Below are 16,910 nucleotides of genomic sequence, written 5' to 3'. Positions count from 1 at the left end.
CTCTGCAGGGTCCCAGAATAGGTGCTGCCCGAGGGGATCAGGGGGTTGTGGAAGATGGGCTCCTCCCACACCCAGGGTCCAGGCCCCACAACCTCCTCTCGAGTGTGCTGGAATATCCACCAGTTCTTTAGAACTGCGCCATAGAAAGGCAACAGTCTCATGATGTTCACAGAACCCCGGCTCAACAGGAAAAGCTGCCAGTCCAGTCCAAAACTGCTGGCCTTTCATAACAGTGCCCGTGCTGGATCTCCCCAACCGATGTCTGTACAGCAGCCTCAGGGCTATTTGGAGCCTAAAAGCCGCCACCCTACTTTGCAAGTCCATTAGTCCTTGAATCCACCAGTGTTCTCTAAAGCTTCTCCAGTAGGCCAGCAGTTGGGCTGAGAACTGCCAACTTGTGCCACAGAGAAGATGCCACTAGGTTGTTAATAATTAGTGTCCGACTTCTGTATGAGACCTGGGATTCACTTCCACTTTGCCAACCTCATGGCTATGGTCGATGGAACTCACAGTTTTTACTGACCCAGTTCTCCGAGCCCAGGTACACTCCTAACACCTTCAGTCCCTCCCTGCTCCACTCAAGACCCCCTGGTAGCTGTGGGACCCGTGACTCCCTCCAAGCCCCAGTCTTACCCCAGTTCACCTTTGCTAATGAGGCTCTCTGATAGATCCGCAATGTCCCCACCACAGCCTGAAGGTCCTGCTCACTCCTAACCAGCACTGACACATCATCTGCATAGGCTGAGACTACAATAGGGTCCTTAAAACCTAACTATAGCCCCACTCCACCCTGAACCCTCCTATGGAGCAAAGCTAGCAGAGGCTCACTTGCAATTGTGTACAGCTGGACTGACAGTGGACAGCCCTGCCTAATCCCCCTCTTTAAGGACACTGGTCTACATAGTGTTTCCCATACATTCATTTATCTGTGGCGGTGCGCCACGAATAAATTATCTCCGCCACATATAGATTTTTATGCTTTTGGCGCTACCTGTTCGACCTCGCTCATAAACACATTATAATGGGACTCACTGTCTGTGAATGTAGCTTGTCGTTACAATTCCGGTGCAATAGGTGGTGGTATGCATCGTAAAGACGCAGTTAATGCACCTGGTCCGCCAGAAGAAGAAGAAGAAGAAGCAGACGTAGTAGCAGAACGGATCCAAAGACCTCTCAGTAGAAATATGTGAGCAAACAAGTCCAAAAGTGGTCCGAACAACTCTAACTCATCATGTTATATTAGCCTGTGTCTGTATTAACATAGCTGGAAGCTCAACATGTGCAGAGACATTAACTCACGCTGTTAGTAGTGTTAACTGCAGCGCGAGTCCCGTAGCAGCTCGCCCCCGTTAATCAATTACAGCGGCTGCACCAGCAACGGGAGCGGCACGACAACCACCGCCTGTCGTGNGATGACAAACAGGCCGTAAGGTTCTGCTCGTTAGTAATTAACTCTGACGTTGGATGTTCACTCTTTCACACAGATGAGTATTGAAAAATATTTTTAATACCCCTCCCCCCCCCCGGAACACACCACCACAAATAGATTCCTGTCCTGTGGGAAACACTGGCCCCCCCACTACGTTAACCAGACAAGAGGCCCTGGCATACAGCATCTTCACCCCAGCAATGAAACACTCCCCAAACCCAAAAGCATGTAAGGCTTAACAAAGGCCTTCTCCTGATCTAAACTAAGAAGTCCAAAGTTCAAACTTGAGAGTTTTGCCAAGTCCATCATGTCACGTAAAAGGTGCAGGTTGTCATAAATTGAGCAACCGGGTACACAGTAGGCCTGGCTATTTTGTATAATTGTCTCTGAGTGTCCCTTTAGCAGATTGGCCAGAAAAGACTTTAGAGTCCACACAAAGCAGTGCAACTGGCCGCCAGTTTTTCAGGTCACTTAAATCCCCTTTTTTAGGCAGTAGTGTCAGCACTGCCCTAGCAGAGAGAGAGAGAGTTGCTGACTGCTCCTCTCAGCCCAACACACACACATACAGACTGAGTCAGCTAGTCTCAGTGGCAGAGTTGGCAAATTGCTCCAGTATGAAGGGCACAGGGGACAGACACACACATGGGAAATATTTTGATTAAATAGTTTGAAAATGTTACAGCAAAGAATCTCACTCAGCTGTAATTACTCTACACACATAAACTATTAACTAATATGCAGCTTAAATAGGAAATTGGCCCAACTGTGCAGAGCACATAAACCCCAATGTTAGACACACTATGATGTGATGGGATGTTCAGCCTTTACCCGTAAATTATCTGACATTTAAAGTATATCTTCAACGGATAAGCCTCCTCCCAGGCTGCATTAAAGCACGCTTAAAGTCAAATACATTTACAAACACATTCAGACAACCTCTCTGAATTGCTCCAGAAAGTAATGGATGTGGTTTCATTGTATCTTATGTGGCTGTTTATGGAAGGAACTAAAAGGGGTCCAATGGGACCTGAGTCATAAACACCCAATCATGGAAGAAATTGCACTTGATTGTGCATCATTGTGGCAGGAAGGGATAATGACTATCGTATGTTGTAGTTTTTGTGTATTCCCTGCGCAGACAACATGTGAAAGCAAAGAGGAGAAAGGGTTATCATGAGTGTCTGTCTGCCTGTCTTTGTCTGTCTCCTGTGAATAATGCAATCATTGAAAACCAGACACCATTTCTTAAAGACTACACTGTATTTAGATGTCTTTAAAAGCATTACTTAGTGTTGTGATTTCCCTTTTTGCCTTACCTACCAGATTTTCGAATTGGAACCCAAGAGGTTAAAAACTATCCCAAAACCCTCCCCAGATAGGCCTCAAACAGTCAGATAGTAATCCACGATCTCATGGAAGAAATACACTGAGTGAGCTTGTGTTTAATACAATAACAAATTTATTGCTACTGTTTTTCCCCAAACAAATCAACTACATTCAACCTTTTATTTCACAGTTGTCTTTCCTTCGTCCTCCATGTTTTTAGCCATTCTCGCAGTGTGGCTCTGTCAGTCAGTGTCTCAACAAGTAGCTATTGGATGGAATGCCATTACATTTAGTGCAGACAGTCATTGTCCCCAGAGGATGAATCCTACTGACAGTGATGATCCCCTTTTTTCATCAAGTGCCATCATCAGGACTGAATTTTGGATCACTCCAGAATAGCCAAGTACAAACAAAACTAACGACATTCCCGTCATCCTTGCAGATATTTTGTGTTTACTGCCTATTATCAAATGTTAGCATGCTAACACTCGAACAAATGTACAACAGTGCAACAAGAATAGTGTCATTATGGCTCGAGGTTAAGTAATTTAGTATTGTTGTATCTTGGTATAGACAAATATGAAAATTACCACAGTTAAATGCCTCTGCGAACCAGTCAAGTTATGGTTACAGTTTACATTCATGTCTGTCCAGACTCATATGTAGTCATGACAGGAGACAATGGTCAAATTATTATTACTGTACGTTTTTAAATGGTATATTGTATTGTGTGTCTGTCTGTACCACGTCTGTATGATTTTTGAGAGAAGCCAAAGACAAATTTCCACTGAGGTGGACAATAAAGTTATCTATCTATCTATCTATCTATCTATCTATCTATCTATCTATCTATCTATCTATCATCCATCCATCCATCCATCCATCCATCCATCTATCTATTAAACCATCCATCTATCTATGGAGCACAGAAGATATATAAAATCAGCACAGTATCAAGGTGGAGACCCAAGATTAGTGTCACCAATTCAGTATCTGACCAAATGTCTCCTCTTCTGTTTCTACATTATGAGGTTAAATAATGGCCAGAAAACTGTGTTTGAAGAACACAATGATGTCACAGTGAAGTTGACCTTTAAGTGGACAAATCTGAGGAAATTCTTTCTTTCTTTGGAGTGTCAGATCAACCACATCTGTGTGAGGGCCATGCAACTGGAAAAGTTGGGACTGTATGGAAGCGTACACAGCCGGGATTACGCAGTGGGAGAGCGCAGTCACAGAACATCTTGACTGAAGTAGCTGGCCCAAATGCACATGCATGCTGTAATATTGATGACCATTTGAGCGCGTTCATGTGTCTGATGGATCGTGTCATGCTGCAACACATCTGTGACTGTAGGGTGGCAGAGGCGCGTCGGTGTGGAGCGGTGCATGGTTGCCAACACAACTCCGCCGTGCACGATACAAGCCCCTTTTACACTGCCAGATTTTCCGCGAATGTTGGGCCATTTTGCCAGCAAGCTGCGAGCGTTTAGACACACAGAGCTGGATTGGCGAATTGATCCGAGGTGCCCAATTTTTCACCTCGTACGGTAGTCATATTGGCAGAAACCTTTTAGTTTAAACAGACCGAGGTGGCCTTCCGCAATGGGAGGGGCTGTTGAAGATTTGTGGGAGGAGCTGTTGATGACGCCGCACGTGCAAGCCACTGGCGGTGGATAAACAGGAAACAGCTGATAGAAGGACAGCGAGTAACAAGAGGGAAACGCAAACCTGACAGACACTGTAAAGATCAGCAACTGGGGAGACAAGGAATTGCGCGCCCTCCTTGCCCTTGCAAACGAAGAGGCGATTAAGCAGCAGATGACAGGAATGGCGAGGAACGGGCCGACTTACGAGAGAATTGCCGAAGGACTGACTAGCTGCGGCTTTTCTCCCACGTCACTGGTTACGTCACACGCCGAGCTACAAGTTGTGTTACTTGCTCACGCCCCCCATTGCCGCGAAAAAGGCGCATTCTGTATAAACAAAAGTAGGTAGGCGGCATTTTGCTGCACTCCCCTATTTTGTTTTTATACTGCCAATGCCGAAACAGGACTGATTGGGCTTTCCTGCAAATTTGCACAATTCCTATCTAAAAAGGGCTACAGAGAGCAGAGGAGAATTGTAACCATGTGCAGAAATGAATTTCATCCTCACATGCAGCTGCAACGATGGTCAGGCTGCACGTAGCCTGCAGAGTTTAAATGAAAAGGAGTGGAGTACTTTCACTTACGCGACATAATGTGTTCCTGTTTATCTTGGAAGGTGAGAGAGCTCAAACACATAATTAGCATTACCATGAACCTTTTCATTCCCTCTGAATGGGTGAGTGTTTCCACCTGAATAGGTTTCCAAGTCACTCACATCACCACACTAAATGGGCTATACAAACATTTGATGCAAACATTCAACAACACATCGTCACTGTCGATGTCTGAACTACCACATAAAAGTGACATTTTACAATTCTTCACATTATAAACTAAAAAATGATTTTGTCTCTTATTTAATGTTAAAGTTCATATGTAAAGCTGTTTCATCAAAATGAATGTTTTTTCCAAAATAATACATCCACAGAACATCTAGAAAGGTGTAGAATTAAAGTCTACATTTTCCTGAAAAAAATCATTACAGTAGAGAAATTGTTTTAGAAATTTTTACGGGCCCAAAATATGTCAGTATTTTTGATTTGGTTATGTGGCAACCTGTAGAATTGAAGAGTGGAGCCAGAGCGGGCGAGTGTGAGTGCGACACCTACTGACCGGGAAGTATGAATCCTATTTCTATCCCCTTTAATGTTATTTTAAAATTTAAGTCTCTTAATGAGCAACTTCTTCAAAATGATTTAAGTAATTATTTTTAGGCACTAAGTTACTTTCAGAACGTTTCTCATTATTCTGAGAGACTAACTCAATATTTTCAGATAGGGGCGACTTGGGCCAATTGTAACAACATTTTAGGTTTTCCTTAATAACTAATGTGTTTATAACACTAATGCTGCAGCAGATAAAGGTGGTCATTTTAATAACTTTATAACTTAAATACTGCTGGGTGGCTTATTGTAACCTGTAATAATATAACCTAGCAACAAATTTATATTATTGTACAAAAGTACTGTAACTAATAGGCCAAACAAAATCTTTAAGATAAAAGTAGTGCAATAAAAGTGTAATACTTGCATCTGAGACAGCGGAGTAGATTAATAATAGAATGGAAATACTACTACTGTAGGTAAAGTACAAGCACCTGTAAACCTTTGTTAGTTTTTGTGTTTCTGTGAGGGAAGCGCCATTTCATGGTGACACCTTGTAATTGAATAAATGGGCATGTTACAGTGGAATCTAGGCACAAGTAATTGAACAGCTAGAACTGGTAAGTTCAGACAATGACATCACTTTACTGTAATGCAGCCTTTAAAACCAGGAAAGACAACACTTACATTATCAAAAATCTGAGACTATATATAGCCTCATATCACAATATCAACATAATATCGATATATTGTCCAACCCTAATGAACCTAGCTGTCATTGTCCATTGCCAAATGCTGTCAGTCAGCGACCACTGAGTCCCATCCACAGACTCTTGGGCATGGATTTGGAGTGGTGCTAATGGCATTTTTTGCTAGCTGAAAAAGTAACAATTTTGTTTTAGCTACCAGATGAACTTTAGGTTGCCAAGAGAGTAAACCTTTTTGGTGCCGCTATCACGAGGATTTGCCACCATTCCTGATCACCGATCTCATATCCAGTGGGCTGACTACCCAGAACACACACAGTACATGGTGGGTGGAAACCTGAACTTTCATCCATAACATCCATATCTACTGTAACAGTTTAGAGTGTCATTCCAAAAGAATGGGCAGTAATCTGCTGCTCTAAGAGCCTCCACTCTTCTCAAAAGGTTTTCCATCAGATTTTAGAAGATGATATAGGGGGAATTACGGGTCAGGGAATTCCTGGTGGCAGTAAGAAATCCTGCCACCAGGTCTGCCTGGAGCAAGCACCCCTGCCTCAGTCTACTACAGCCTCTGTCGGCACCCCAGACCTGGCTGGGGTACCCCCTGAGTACCACAACCTCAGAGGTCTTCAGCAAGGCCAAGGCCACTTCCCTGCCTCCTCATCACCCCTACGGCTGTGCCATAGATCTGCAGCCCGACACCACACCTTCCAAAGGGCACCTGTACTTCAGAGAGAAAGGTGATGGAGGACTACATTAATGACTCTCTGGCCACAGGCATCATCTGTCCTTCTTCGTCACTAGCAGGGGCAGGGTTCTTTTTTGTGGAAGAGAAGAACAAGACGTTGAGGCCCTGCATTGACTACCGAGGGCTCAAGGATATCACCATAAAGAACATACCCCTGTCACCCATCTCCGCCTCCTGCTAGCTGCTTCAAGGGACCACCATTTTCACCAAGGTCCACCTGCGCAACGTCTACCACGTGGTCCACATCCGTGAGGGAGATGAACGGAGGATGGCTTTTAACACCCTGACTGGTCACTACCAGTACCTGGTGATGCCCTTCGGCCTGACCAGTGCTCCCTCCATCTTTCAGGCTCTAGTTAACAACGTGCTCCGAGACATGCTCAACCTCTTTGCGTTCTTCTACCTGGACAACATCTTCTCCAAGTCCTAAGAGGAGCATGTCCACCCCGTCCAGACTGTCCTCCAGCATCTCCTTGAGAACTCTGTGTTCATCAAGGCCGAGAAGTACAAGTTCCACACCCCCTCTGTCTCCTTCCTGGGTTACATCGTGATGCAAGGCGATGGTGGAGGTAGACACCTCTGACGTTGGAGTGGGGGCTGTGCTTTCTCAGTGCTCGGCCATCAACTCCAAGTTTCACCCCTGCGCTTTCTTCTCTCATGTGCCTGTGCCCTGCTGAACAGAACTACGACATCGGGAACTGGGAGTTGCTGGCAGTGAAGATGAAGTTGGAGGAGTAGCGGCACTGGCTGGAGGGAACCCCGTTTTTAATATGGACTAACCACAAGAACCTTTAATATATTCGTTCTGCTAAAAGATTCAAGTCCCACCAAGCCCACTGTTCCCTGTTTTTCACCTGCTTCAACTTCACCCTCTCCTATCCCCTGGGTCCTGCAATGTGAAGCCCAGAACCCTGTCCTGACAGTTCCTGGGAGGGGGGGACCAGTTCCAAGACTCTGACACCATTCTCCCTGCTCCGTGTCTGGTCGCTACCATCACCTGGGAAATAGAGGAGAAGGTCAGAGCTGCCCTGGAAGATAAACGTTCTGCAGTGGACCCACTCCTCCTCTTAAAGCTTCCATGGTATATGCGGATTCATTCCACGTTCCACGCCTCCAGGGTCAAGCCAGCCTAGGAGAGTCCTCTGGTGCCTGCTGCTGCTCCGCCACCTCCTTGCCTCATTCATGGGGTTCCTACCTACACTGTCCGCTGTCTGCTCAGGTCCTGTTGCCATAGGAGGGGCCTCCATTACCTGGTGAACTGGGAGGGGTACAGTCTGGAGGAAAGGTCCTGGGTCCCAGCTTGCCATATCCTGGACCCCCAGCTCATCGAAGATTTCCACCAGCAGCACCCCGATCAACCATCCGGGTCCACCTCAGGGTCGGGGTCTCCAGTCAGAAGCCTCCACTCATTCCTCCTCTTGGGACCTACAATGAGGAGTCTTCATCCTACTTACCTCCTGGCTCTTTTGTCTCTCCTGTCTTCTGACCTGGTCTTGACCTCTCCACCTGGTCCTGACTTCCCTGCTGCTCATCCCTGGTTAGCTCTGCTGCCTGGCTGGACTGCTCCTCTGGTTCCAGACCCCTCACTTTCTCGACCACACCACCAGTAAAACTCTCTCTGTCACCTCTGTCTGCTAGTGGACCAAACTGTTCAGGTCTGATGACTCACATTCTCCTTCGGCCCAGTCCAATCCCTGGCCCCTGAATCCAGAGACTGTGTGTGGGCTCTAAGATCGAAGAACGAACTGTTCCCTGAATATCTTCATCAGAAAAGTAGAAAAAAGTAACTTTTTAGTCCTACTGATACAAATATGGAAAATGAGCTAAAGGGAACATTTGAAAAGTTACATGACGATGTCGAGTCTGTCGCCCACCGCAGACATTGTCTGTCCACAACAAAAGCTTCCTCGGGAAGAATGGATATCATGTCACTGGATATAACGTTACTGGGACTAAAAATCTACAGAAGCGCTACCGCTTTATGTAACATTACATCACTGTGGTGAGGCCAGCAGGTCGACAGTGACTTCAGAGATGGTGAGAGACGTGTTTCTCTAACTATGGACTTGACTATCTTTTATTGTTTAGGGCTAAAATGTTTTAGTGAAAGGGAACTTCAGTTTGCGATGGAATACTGCATGCTGCACGTCGTTTTAAAACCTGGCCAAAAATAACGGAGTAACACACCATTGGTAATGGTAACTGAGTTACTGAATTTAAAAACTAACGCGTTAGAGTATTATTTACTGCCAGAACTAAGGGCGTTACTGTAACGCGTTACTAATAACGCGTTACTGCCCAACACTGCCTTTAACACACCCAATAATCATTATGCCTCCTCCTCACCAGTTTCATTATCTGCTATCTCATCCACCATCAGTCCAGTGAGACAGACAGAAAATATTGCCAGTGACGATGTGCTCATTATTAAGATGTGATGAAAGGCCAAATTACAGACAGATGACTAAAGAGCTGAGACACTGACACTACTGGTGTGTATTAAACACCAGAACAAGTCTGTAATTGTGCAGCACTGACCTCAGAGAGTGCAGTCAAGGGCATTCATTTGATTCAAGTCACTGGAAAGTTAGATGAGAATAAGAAAGGGGAAAGTAAATGGTGCTGAAGGATTCTGTGAGTCCTCTGTGTTTATGGCTTTCTGTTTGTTTGTTTGTTTGTGTGTGTGTGTGTGTGTGTGTGTGTGTTCTGAGGAGATTACAGTTTGAGGCTGATAGCAGACAGCCCATGACTGAGGAAGGACATGTGAAGTTTTTGTACACAATAACAATCATCCTGCCACATGCACATCATGCCAATGGGTGTAGGTAGGTCTGACAGAAAGAAGTATTAAAGTATTAAATTTGTGTCTTGAGATATTGTGTTCACGAGAATGAGATGGACATCAGGTCACAGTGACTTTGACCTTTGACCACCAATATCTAATCAGTTCATCGTTGAGTCCAAGTGGACATTTTTACCAAATCTGAAGAAATACCCTTAAGGTGCTCCTGAAATATCCTGTTTACGAGAATGGAACAGATAGATAGACAGGAAAACATAATGCTTTTGGCAACAACTATTGCCAGCATAGAGGCATAAAAAAATTTGAATCTTGATAAACAATGTTTTAAAAAAATGACACACATTGCGATAGAGGATTTTACATCAGAGTGCTACTTGTGTGCTAACAAACATATCTCAATTGACAGACCAAAAACAAAACAAACAGGTAGAAATGTCTCATTGTTCTGCCTTGTAGTATTTGAGACATAAAGTCACACCACTTACTCCCTCACTAACTCATTCCTCCCAAAAAGCCTTTTTCAAACCTCTGCAGTATGCAAAAAGAGGCTGCAACTGTGAGTGTAATTACTGCTTCAACATCAGATCATTCTCCCAAAGCGAACTGTTGCTTTAATGTGAGGAATGCAGCATAACCAAAGAGACTGGCTCCAGTGGGACACACCAGACAGCTTTCTCCACAGATTAGATTTCAGAGAGAACAGTGTGCACTAGTGCTTGTGCCAATGATGTTGATAGAGCTGACAATAGAGAAGATGTGAACACAGAAAAGGTCAAACCTGTTTTTCTGCTACACTTCTGGATAACCCTCAGATGGGGCAAAACAGAAGGTAAATGTCCATACATCCAGCCTACCTGTGGGTTGTCCTCCATCACACAGCGAATCTTCTCCACCACGTCAGTGCGGCGCTGGCGGTGCAGGCCATTGATCAGCTTGGCCAGGTTGGCATCGCTGTCCCGAATGGTCCAGTGCTGCAGCGCGGCATATGCCCGCTCATGATCTGACGAGTAACCGTTGGAGAAGGCGGCCACCTCCCTCTCTGTGGCGTTGGCCAGCGACTGATAGATGTCTATCCAGTGGATACCCACCTGGGCTGCCACCAGCTTTAGGATATCCACCCCTGAGCAAAGAAAGAAAGAGAAGTTAGAGAACTCATGCTTCAAGCTAAAAGATGGGGGTTGGTGATGATTTGCTTGATCACTACTAAATATAAAAAAGAAAAAAAAATGAGACTCAGATGGTTGCTGGATTTGCTCTTAATTAAAGAATATAGGCTAGTGGCTGTAAGCTGCGCTAACTAAAAGGATGCAGCAGCAAGTGATGGCCTCATTTCCAACTAATGGTGTCCTCATGCTATGCACCCCACAATATGTTATTTTTCTTTTTCTGTCAAATACGCTTAACTTCTATATGGTGTGTATGAGAGTGTCTGGAATTATACTGTTTCAGCTTTTGCAACTAGTAGGTCATCTAATGATAGCTGGTTTCCTAATACACAGACCAACCAACAGATGAGACGTCAATCAATTAGTCAGTTGTCAAGCTAAAGCTGTCATTAGAAGTTGTCCTGCAATCTGTTGTCTTTTTTTCACTGTTTGAAAAGTATACTTTTAAACAACTTCAACTGTCAGTTGCAGGCCAAAATTGGAAGAAGTGTCCCTCATCTTCCAATCACAAGGCACCAGCCTGTTTTCAAGCCAAGCTAGCCACGTTAACATGTTTGTTTTAAAAGGGGAATATTTTACAACTCTGCACCTGTGAGAACAGTTGTAAATGTTTTCTGTGGCTCTGATGGAGCTTGATTAAGACTGAGAAAACATTGGGACATCACTTGAGTCACGGGGTTCAGTATCTTGCTCAAGGATATTTCGACATGTAGGCTGGAGGAGCTGGGGATCGAATCACCAATCTTCCAATTGATGGAAAATATATTGAATATATACCTGCTTAACATCAGCATATTAGCATGTGGACTGGTTGTCCACCTTCACAGTGGCACATGGAAGGAGTGTTGGAAAACCCCTTCACAAATTAATGTGTTTACAATCCAATCCAATTGGCAGAAAAAATGTCTTCATTGTAGGTTTTTACAAACCATAGATATGCTGGGATTCACTGGACCACAGAGGATTTGTCATTTGTACAGATCTGATTCTCAAAAACACCAAACACTTCAGGTTGGATCTTGTTCTGATCGATCACAGTGGAAAGTAGAGTGTGTGAGAAAATTTATTTTCTCCTGCAACAATCCACCCTAAAACTGAATTTACACCTAGGAGTGCTTACTGTTCCAAGCATTTACAGTATGATTTATTACAAGTGTTCATTAGCATTGTTCCTTTTTTGTTACACTTTATCATTTGGTTGATTCAAGTTCACACTACTGTCTTTCGAGGAAAAACAGGGCTTGTAAACACAGGTCACGTGAACTCACAAGGGTTTCCTTATGGAACCAGTACAATGCTTTCAGTACAGGAGCGGTCAAAACAAAGACTGGACCTGTTGACACTTGTAATTTTTCTGGTGCTCATATCAGCTCAGTATTACTGCAGAAATACTGAAACATGGGCATCAGGACTCATCAGTCATGATAGTTTATGAAAAATTGCAGAGGGAAACACATATCTTTCTCAGATTTTTCCAAAGCAAACTCATCTGCACCTCAGTGCTCTGTACCTGCACACAGAAGACAGCAGGGTGAGGAGGTGATTGAGTGAATGTGTAATGTCCTGACCTACTTAAGTTGCAATGTTTGCACTGGCCTTATTGGTCTAGGGGATAATTGGCTGTTTTTGACCACTTTTCATTTTACCTTTAAATTTCACCTTAAAAAACTGTTTACCTTGCCTTGTTTGGTATCATTCTTTTCAGCACAACCTCACCTGTGTGACTTTACAGTTATTTTTTTCATTTTGACATACTGTATTAACACACTGGACCTAAAATCACACAAAAAACATAAAATCTGAGTAGGAAAAAGGTTGATTTTTTACTGTGAAAACCACAAACATGTCTAACGAACCATTTCTGTAACTTAGAATAGAAATATAAATTGTAAACTTCAAAAACATATGTCCTAATTTAGCAAACAACAACGTTATATATAACTATTTACATTAAAATGCAAGCAATGCCTTTTTTGAACAACTATTTACAAAACAATCAGATGCTACACAAATTATTTGTGCCACTCTGAAAAACAGTTCCTGTCCACCACAACACACTACAGGAGGAGGACATAACAGGTGGACAACACCTCCTGTTGTCCACCTGGAGCAGCGGAGATCCGGACCTGGTGGGCGTGCCCTGCCACACCGTCCGCTCCTCTGTGCTGACCTCCGAGTACTGCTCAGTGCGGTCGTCGGAGGCTCATTTTCCTCTCTCCTCTTCCAAAACACACTACACCGCACACTAACTATACACTCCAAACACGCTAAATGTCACAAATCCCAACTCTATCTATGATCGCAATCGCTGTCTCTCTCGTTGCCGTCACTCCCACAACTTTCCCCTCTCCCCCAGCAACAAATGATGTGTGTTGCCATACAATTTTGTGATTGGTTGACGTGGTGCATTTTCCAACCAATAGGAAAGGGGGTGTCGTTTTTGTTTTTTTTGCTGTTGTTGCTGCCTTCAGCACTTTCGTCAGGCCGAACGGCCCGTTTTTACTGTTTCTTCCTGCACCAAACCTGGATCAAACGTGACAACAATATTCAGGAAAATCATGGCGTTTATTATTTATCATAAGTCCGGTTTTATATGGCCTATCAAGACGATTTAAAAAGTGGTACAAGGTTTGAAGTTTGCACTTTCCACACAAAATGAAACGGGGACTCAGCGAGGCCGTCCCTGCGTTCCAAATCGCATACTTCTACTATATACTTTTAGTATGCATACTATTGGGACACACTACATCCGCCATCACATCGCTCCCTGAACTCCGAACCTCTTGCTCACTTTCGCACCACATTTGAATATTTTGTTTTGTTGTACTTCGGAGATGCAGCAAATCTCCTCTCGTCGAGCTTGCCAGAGTCGTGCATACCGTCGGAGGTGCCGGTGAGCTCTGTTGCTGTTATGTCGTAATGTATGTTGTTTCTAATAAACTGACGTGTTCACGTAAACAGTCCCAAGCCTATTATTAGTAACCTGTCTATTGAACTAGTCACCAGTAGGCATATTAACCCCCTTCACACATAGCTCTCTGTTGCTGGCAGATGTTTATTGTTAAATATATTTACAGCTATGCAGCTGCTGGCACTATATTCTGTCTGCACGTGAAGCAGCCTTACATTCACATTACTTTTATTTGTAGTGTAACATACTTGCACATTCTTACTACATTACTTAATATGTATTTGACTTTTACTATTTATATATTTACTAGTCTATGCTGCTCATACCTGGTCCATAGTGTATTCATATTTAGTCATATTCATTCATTATTTATACCACACTTACACCACTGCCTATACTGGTAGAATCTTCTATACTGTAGTCATAGTTGAACCCTAACATTGATTATACTATAATCACAATAAAGTTGAATGTTGTAACTGTGTTCTTGCAAAACTGTATGATATGTGACAGTATATAATCAGATCATTGCAGTCCTAATATGTAGTGTCTTAGTATCTCAAATTAAATGAACCATGTATGAAAGGAAGTGTGGGCGTTGGATGTACACGCAGCTCAGTCAGTGTGACGTAACTTTCGCTGCGCAAAGGATTGTGGGTCAGAATGGCCAAAGAAGCATGCTGACATGCATACTGCGAAATATGACCAGATGTAGTAGAACATCCTGGTACTTTTGGCATACTGCATCTGACATACTATGTATTGGGACACACTAATTCTTTTTCTGGCATACTAAATAGTATGGTATGGGTATTGGAATGCAGGGCGTGTGTTGCTGCTACGTCGTCTCAAATCGGTCACGTGATTTTGATGCGCCGGCGCGGCTGTGGACTGCAGGTTGGTGGTTGGTTGCTGTCAGGAGACCAATTATCTTGGCAGCAGGGTTGGTTATGCGTGTGAGTTTGGTGCTATCAGTAATAAATAACATTAAATGAAGCAGGTGAATCAGTACAAATGGATGGGCTAAATCATGCTCTGACACAACAACAGGAGGCAACACAGAGTCCTTTTGAATGACTGATACAGTCTGTAGTGGCTCCTTTTGATGCCTCTGCACTAGCAATAACAATAGCGATTCAGGGAATTTCTTCAAATTTGGCAAAATGTCCACTGGGACTCAGCAATGAACTCATTAGATTTTGATGGTCAAAGGTAAAAGGTCAAGGTCACTGTGACCTCACAAAACATGGTTTTGGCCATAACTTAAGAATTGTTACGCTTTTAATGACAACATTTCACACAAATGTCTAATAGGATAAAATAGGACATCATAATGTTCTGCAAAAAACACTTTCTGGCCATAACTCAACATCATATGTCTGGAACAACAGGGGAGACAATTGGTCAGATACTGAATTGGAACAAAAGGGAACTAAACTGCTAAAGTACACGTTATTCTTCTGGCATTTTTTTTTTCAACACTGTAAAAACTGTAACTTAAATTTAACTCCAATTGTGTTAATTAAAGTAATTAAATCTCTTGCTTCAGCAAAAGTAAGTGGAGTAATGTGGACTATGTAAATGATCGTCAATAAAGCCAGCTCTTGACAGTAACAACTGATGAGATTTTTGTGATGAGATGAGATGTCATCATTCAATCGTTGGCTGTCCGATGTGGGCTTCATAAATAATTGGCAAACTTTCTGGGGAAAGTCTGGACCGATTAGGGGAGACAGCATTCATCCCACTTTGGATGGAGCTGCTCTCATCTCCAGAAACCTGGCCAAGTTTATTACTAATTCAAAACCCTGACAACCCAGAGTTGAGACCAGGAATCAGAGTCGCAGTCTTAAATGCTCCTCTGAGCTTCTAGTGCATAGTGTTATACAAACGGTGTCTGTCCCCCGACCACCTAAATTATTTAAAACAAAGTTAAACAAAGAGGAGTTGAATATAAAAACCTAATAAAAATTAAAACCTCTTCTGTGAAACCTGGCTGTGTCACGATGAATATACAGTATTATGTTAGTCTGAATGAATCCACTCCTCCAAGTCATTTAGTAGGGGGGAGTTGCAGCCATTTTTGACTGTACTCTATAAATCAACTCTAAACCTAAACTTAAAGTGGAAATGAAACGTGCATGTTGTGGCACTGGTAGTGCGAAAATATATTTAAAAAACACCTTGCCTAAAATTTGATTTTAAAAAGTTGTTAAAACCACAGATATGAGAAATTGATTTTCGTAATTTCTACCTAGCTATCTAGCTAGTGCATTGCCTACGTAACGGGATTGGTTGGTTCCGTTTGCCAGTGAAGACAGTGAAGCGTTTCTGAACCGGCTTGAGCGCCACACTTTCTGAAAATGGAAGAAGATGAACTGGAAAGGCCTGTTGAGTCTGTGACAAGTCCTTGCATACACATACGAGCCAATAAGGCGTGGGAACCGAGCAGTGGTGGAAGAAGTCATGGAGCCGGTGATTTGGGGTCAAGGGCGTGTCGGCAACATTAGCTACTTGGTGTCAGTGTGGTTTTTGTACGCCGATGCCCACTGTGCCAGAGTCCGTCTGCTGTCAGGAGGTTGGTCTGGATCATCTTCTGCGTGACCACACCTGCATCACCATGGTGCACACATTCAGCATCCTGTGCCGGGAGGTGGACGTGTTGGAGGTGACAATGCTTTCACTGAGGGCTGTCAGAGCTGAAACGCTGGAGCGTCCCGTCAACAGCAGGTAAGTTAAGCTAGCTGTAACCGCAGGCGAATGACTCGGTAACCGTATGCAGTAAAGAAAACAAATGCATGCTCTATGGTGTTGGCCAGGAATATGATAACATACAATGCAAACAATGTTTCCACGTGCTGTTTGTTTACATGTAGTTGTTGTCTGACTGAAACGTCTTTGTTTATGTCGTTTCTCCAGTACTAATTGCTAGCTAACCCTTAGCATTAGCTAGTTGACGCTAACTCAACTCAACTCAACTCAAACTTTATTTATAAAGCACATTTAAAACAACCAAGGTTGACCAAAGTGCTGAACAGGTCAATAGAAATAAACAAGCAAATACAATG

The 16,910-nt window shown here is 43.5% G+C and overlaps 1 protein-coding gene across 1 annotated transcript in view; it reads right to left on the bottom strand.

The window, feature by feature from the left end:
• The window catches only part of tnfrsf21 (tumor necrosis factor receptor superfamily, member 21), a 278,261-nt gene that overhangs the window by 78,161 nt on the left and 183,190 nt on the right, over positions 1-16,910 (bottom strand). The window contains exon 4 of the mRNA XM_050058857.1: positions 10,620-10,885. Coding sequence (XP_049914814.1) covers positions 10,620-10,885 — 266 coding nt within the window. The remainder of the gene's footprint in view (positions 1-10,619; positions 10,886-16,910) is intronic.

This window comes from Epinephelus moara, chromosome 12, assembly GCF_006386435.1.
Source record: "Epinephelus moara isolate mb chromosome 12, YSFRI_EMoa_1.0, whole genome shotgun sequence".
NCBI lineage: Eukaryota > Metazoa > Chordata > Actinopteri > Perciformes > Serranidae > Epinephelus > Epinephelus moara.
The sequence above is the reverse complement of the archived record's forward strand: the minus strand, read 5'-3'. Positions and strand labels throughout refer to the sequence as shown.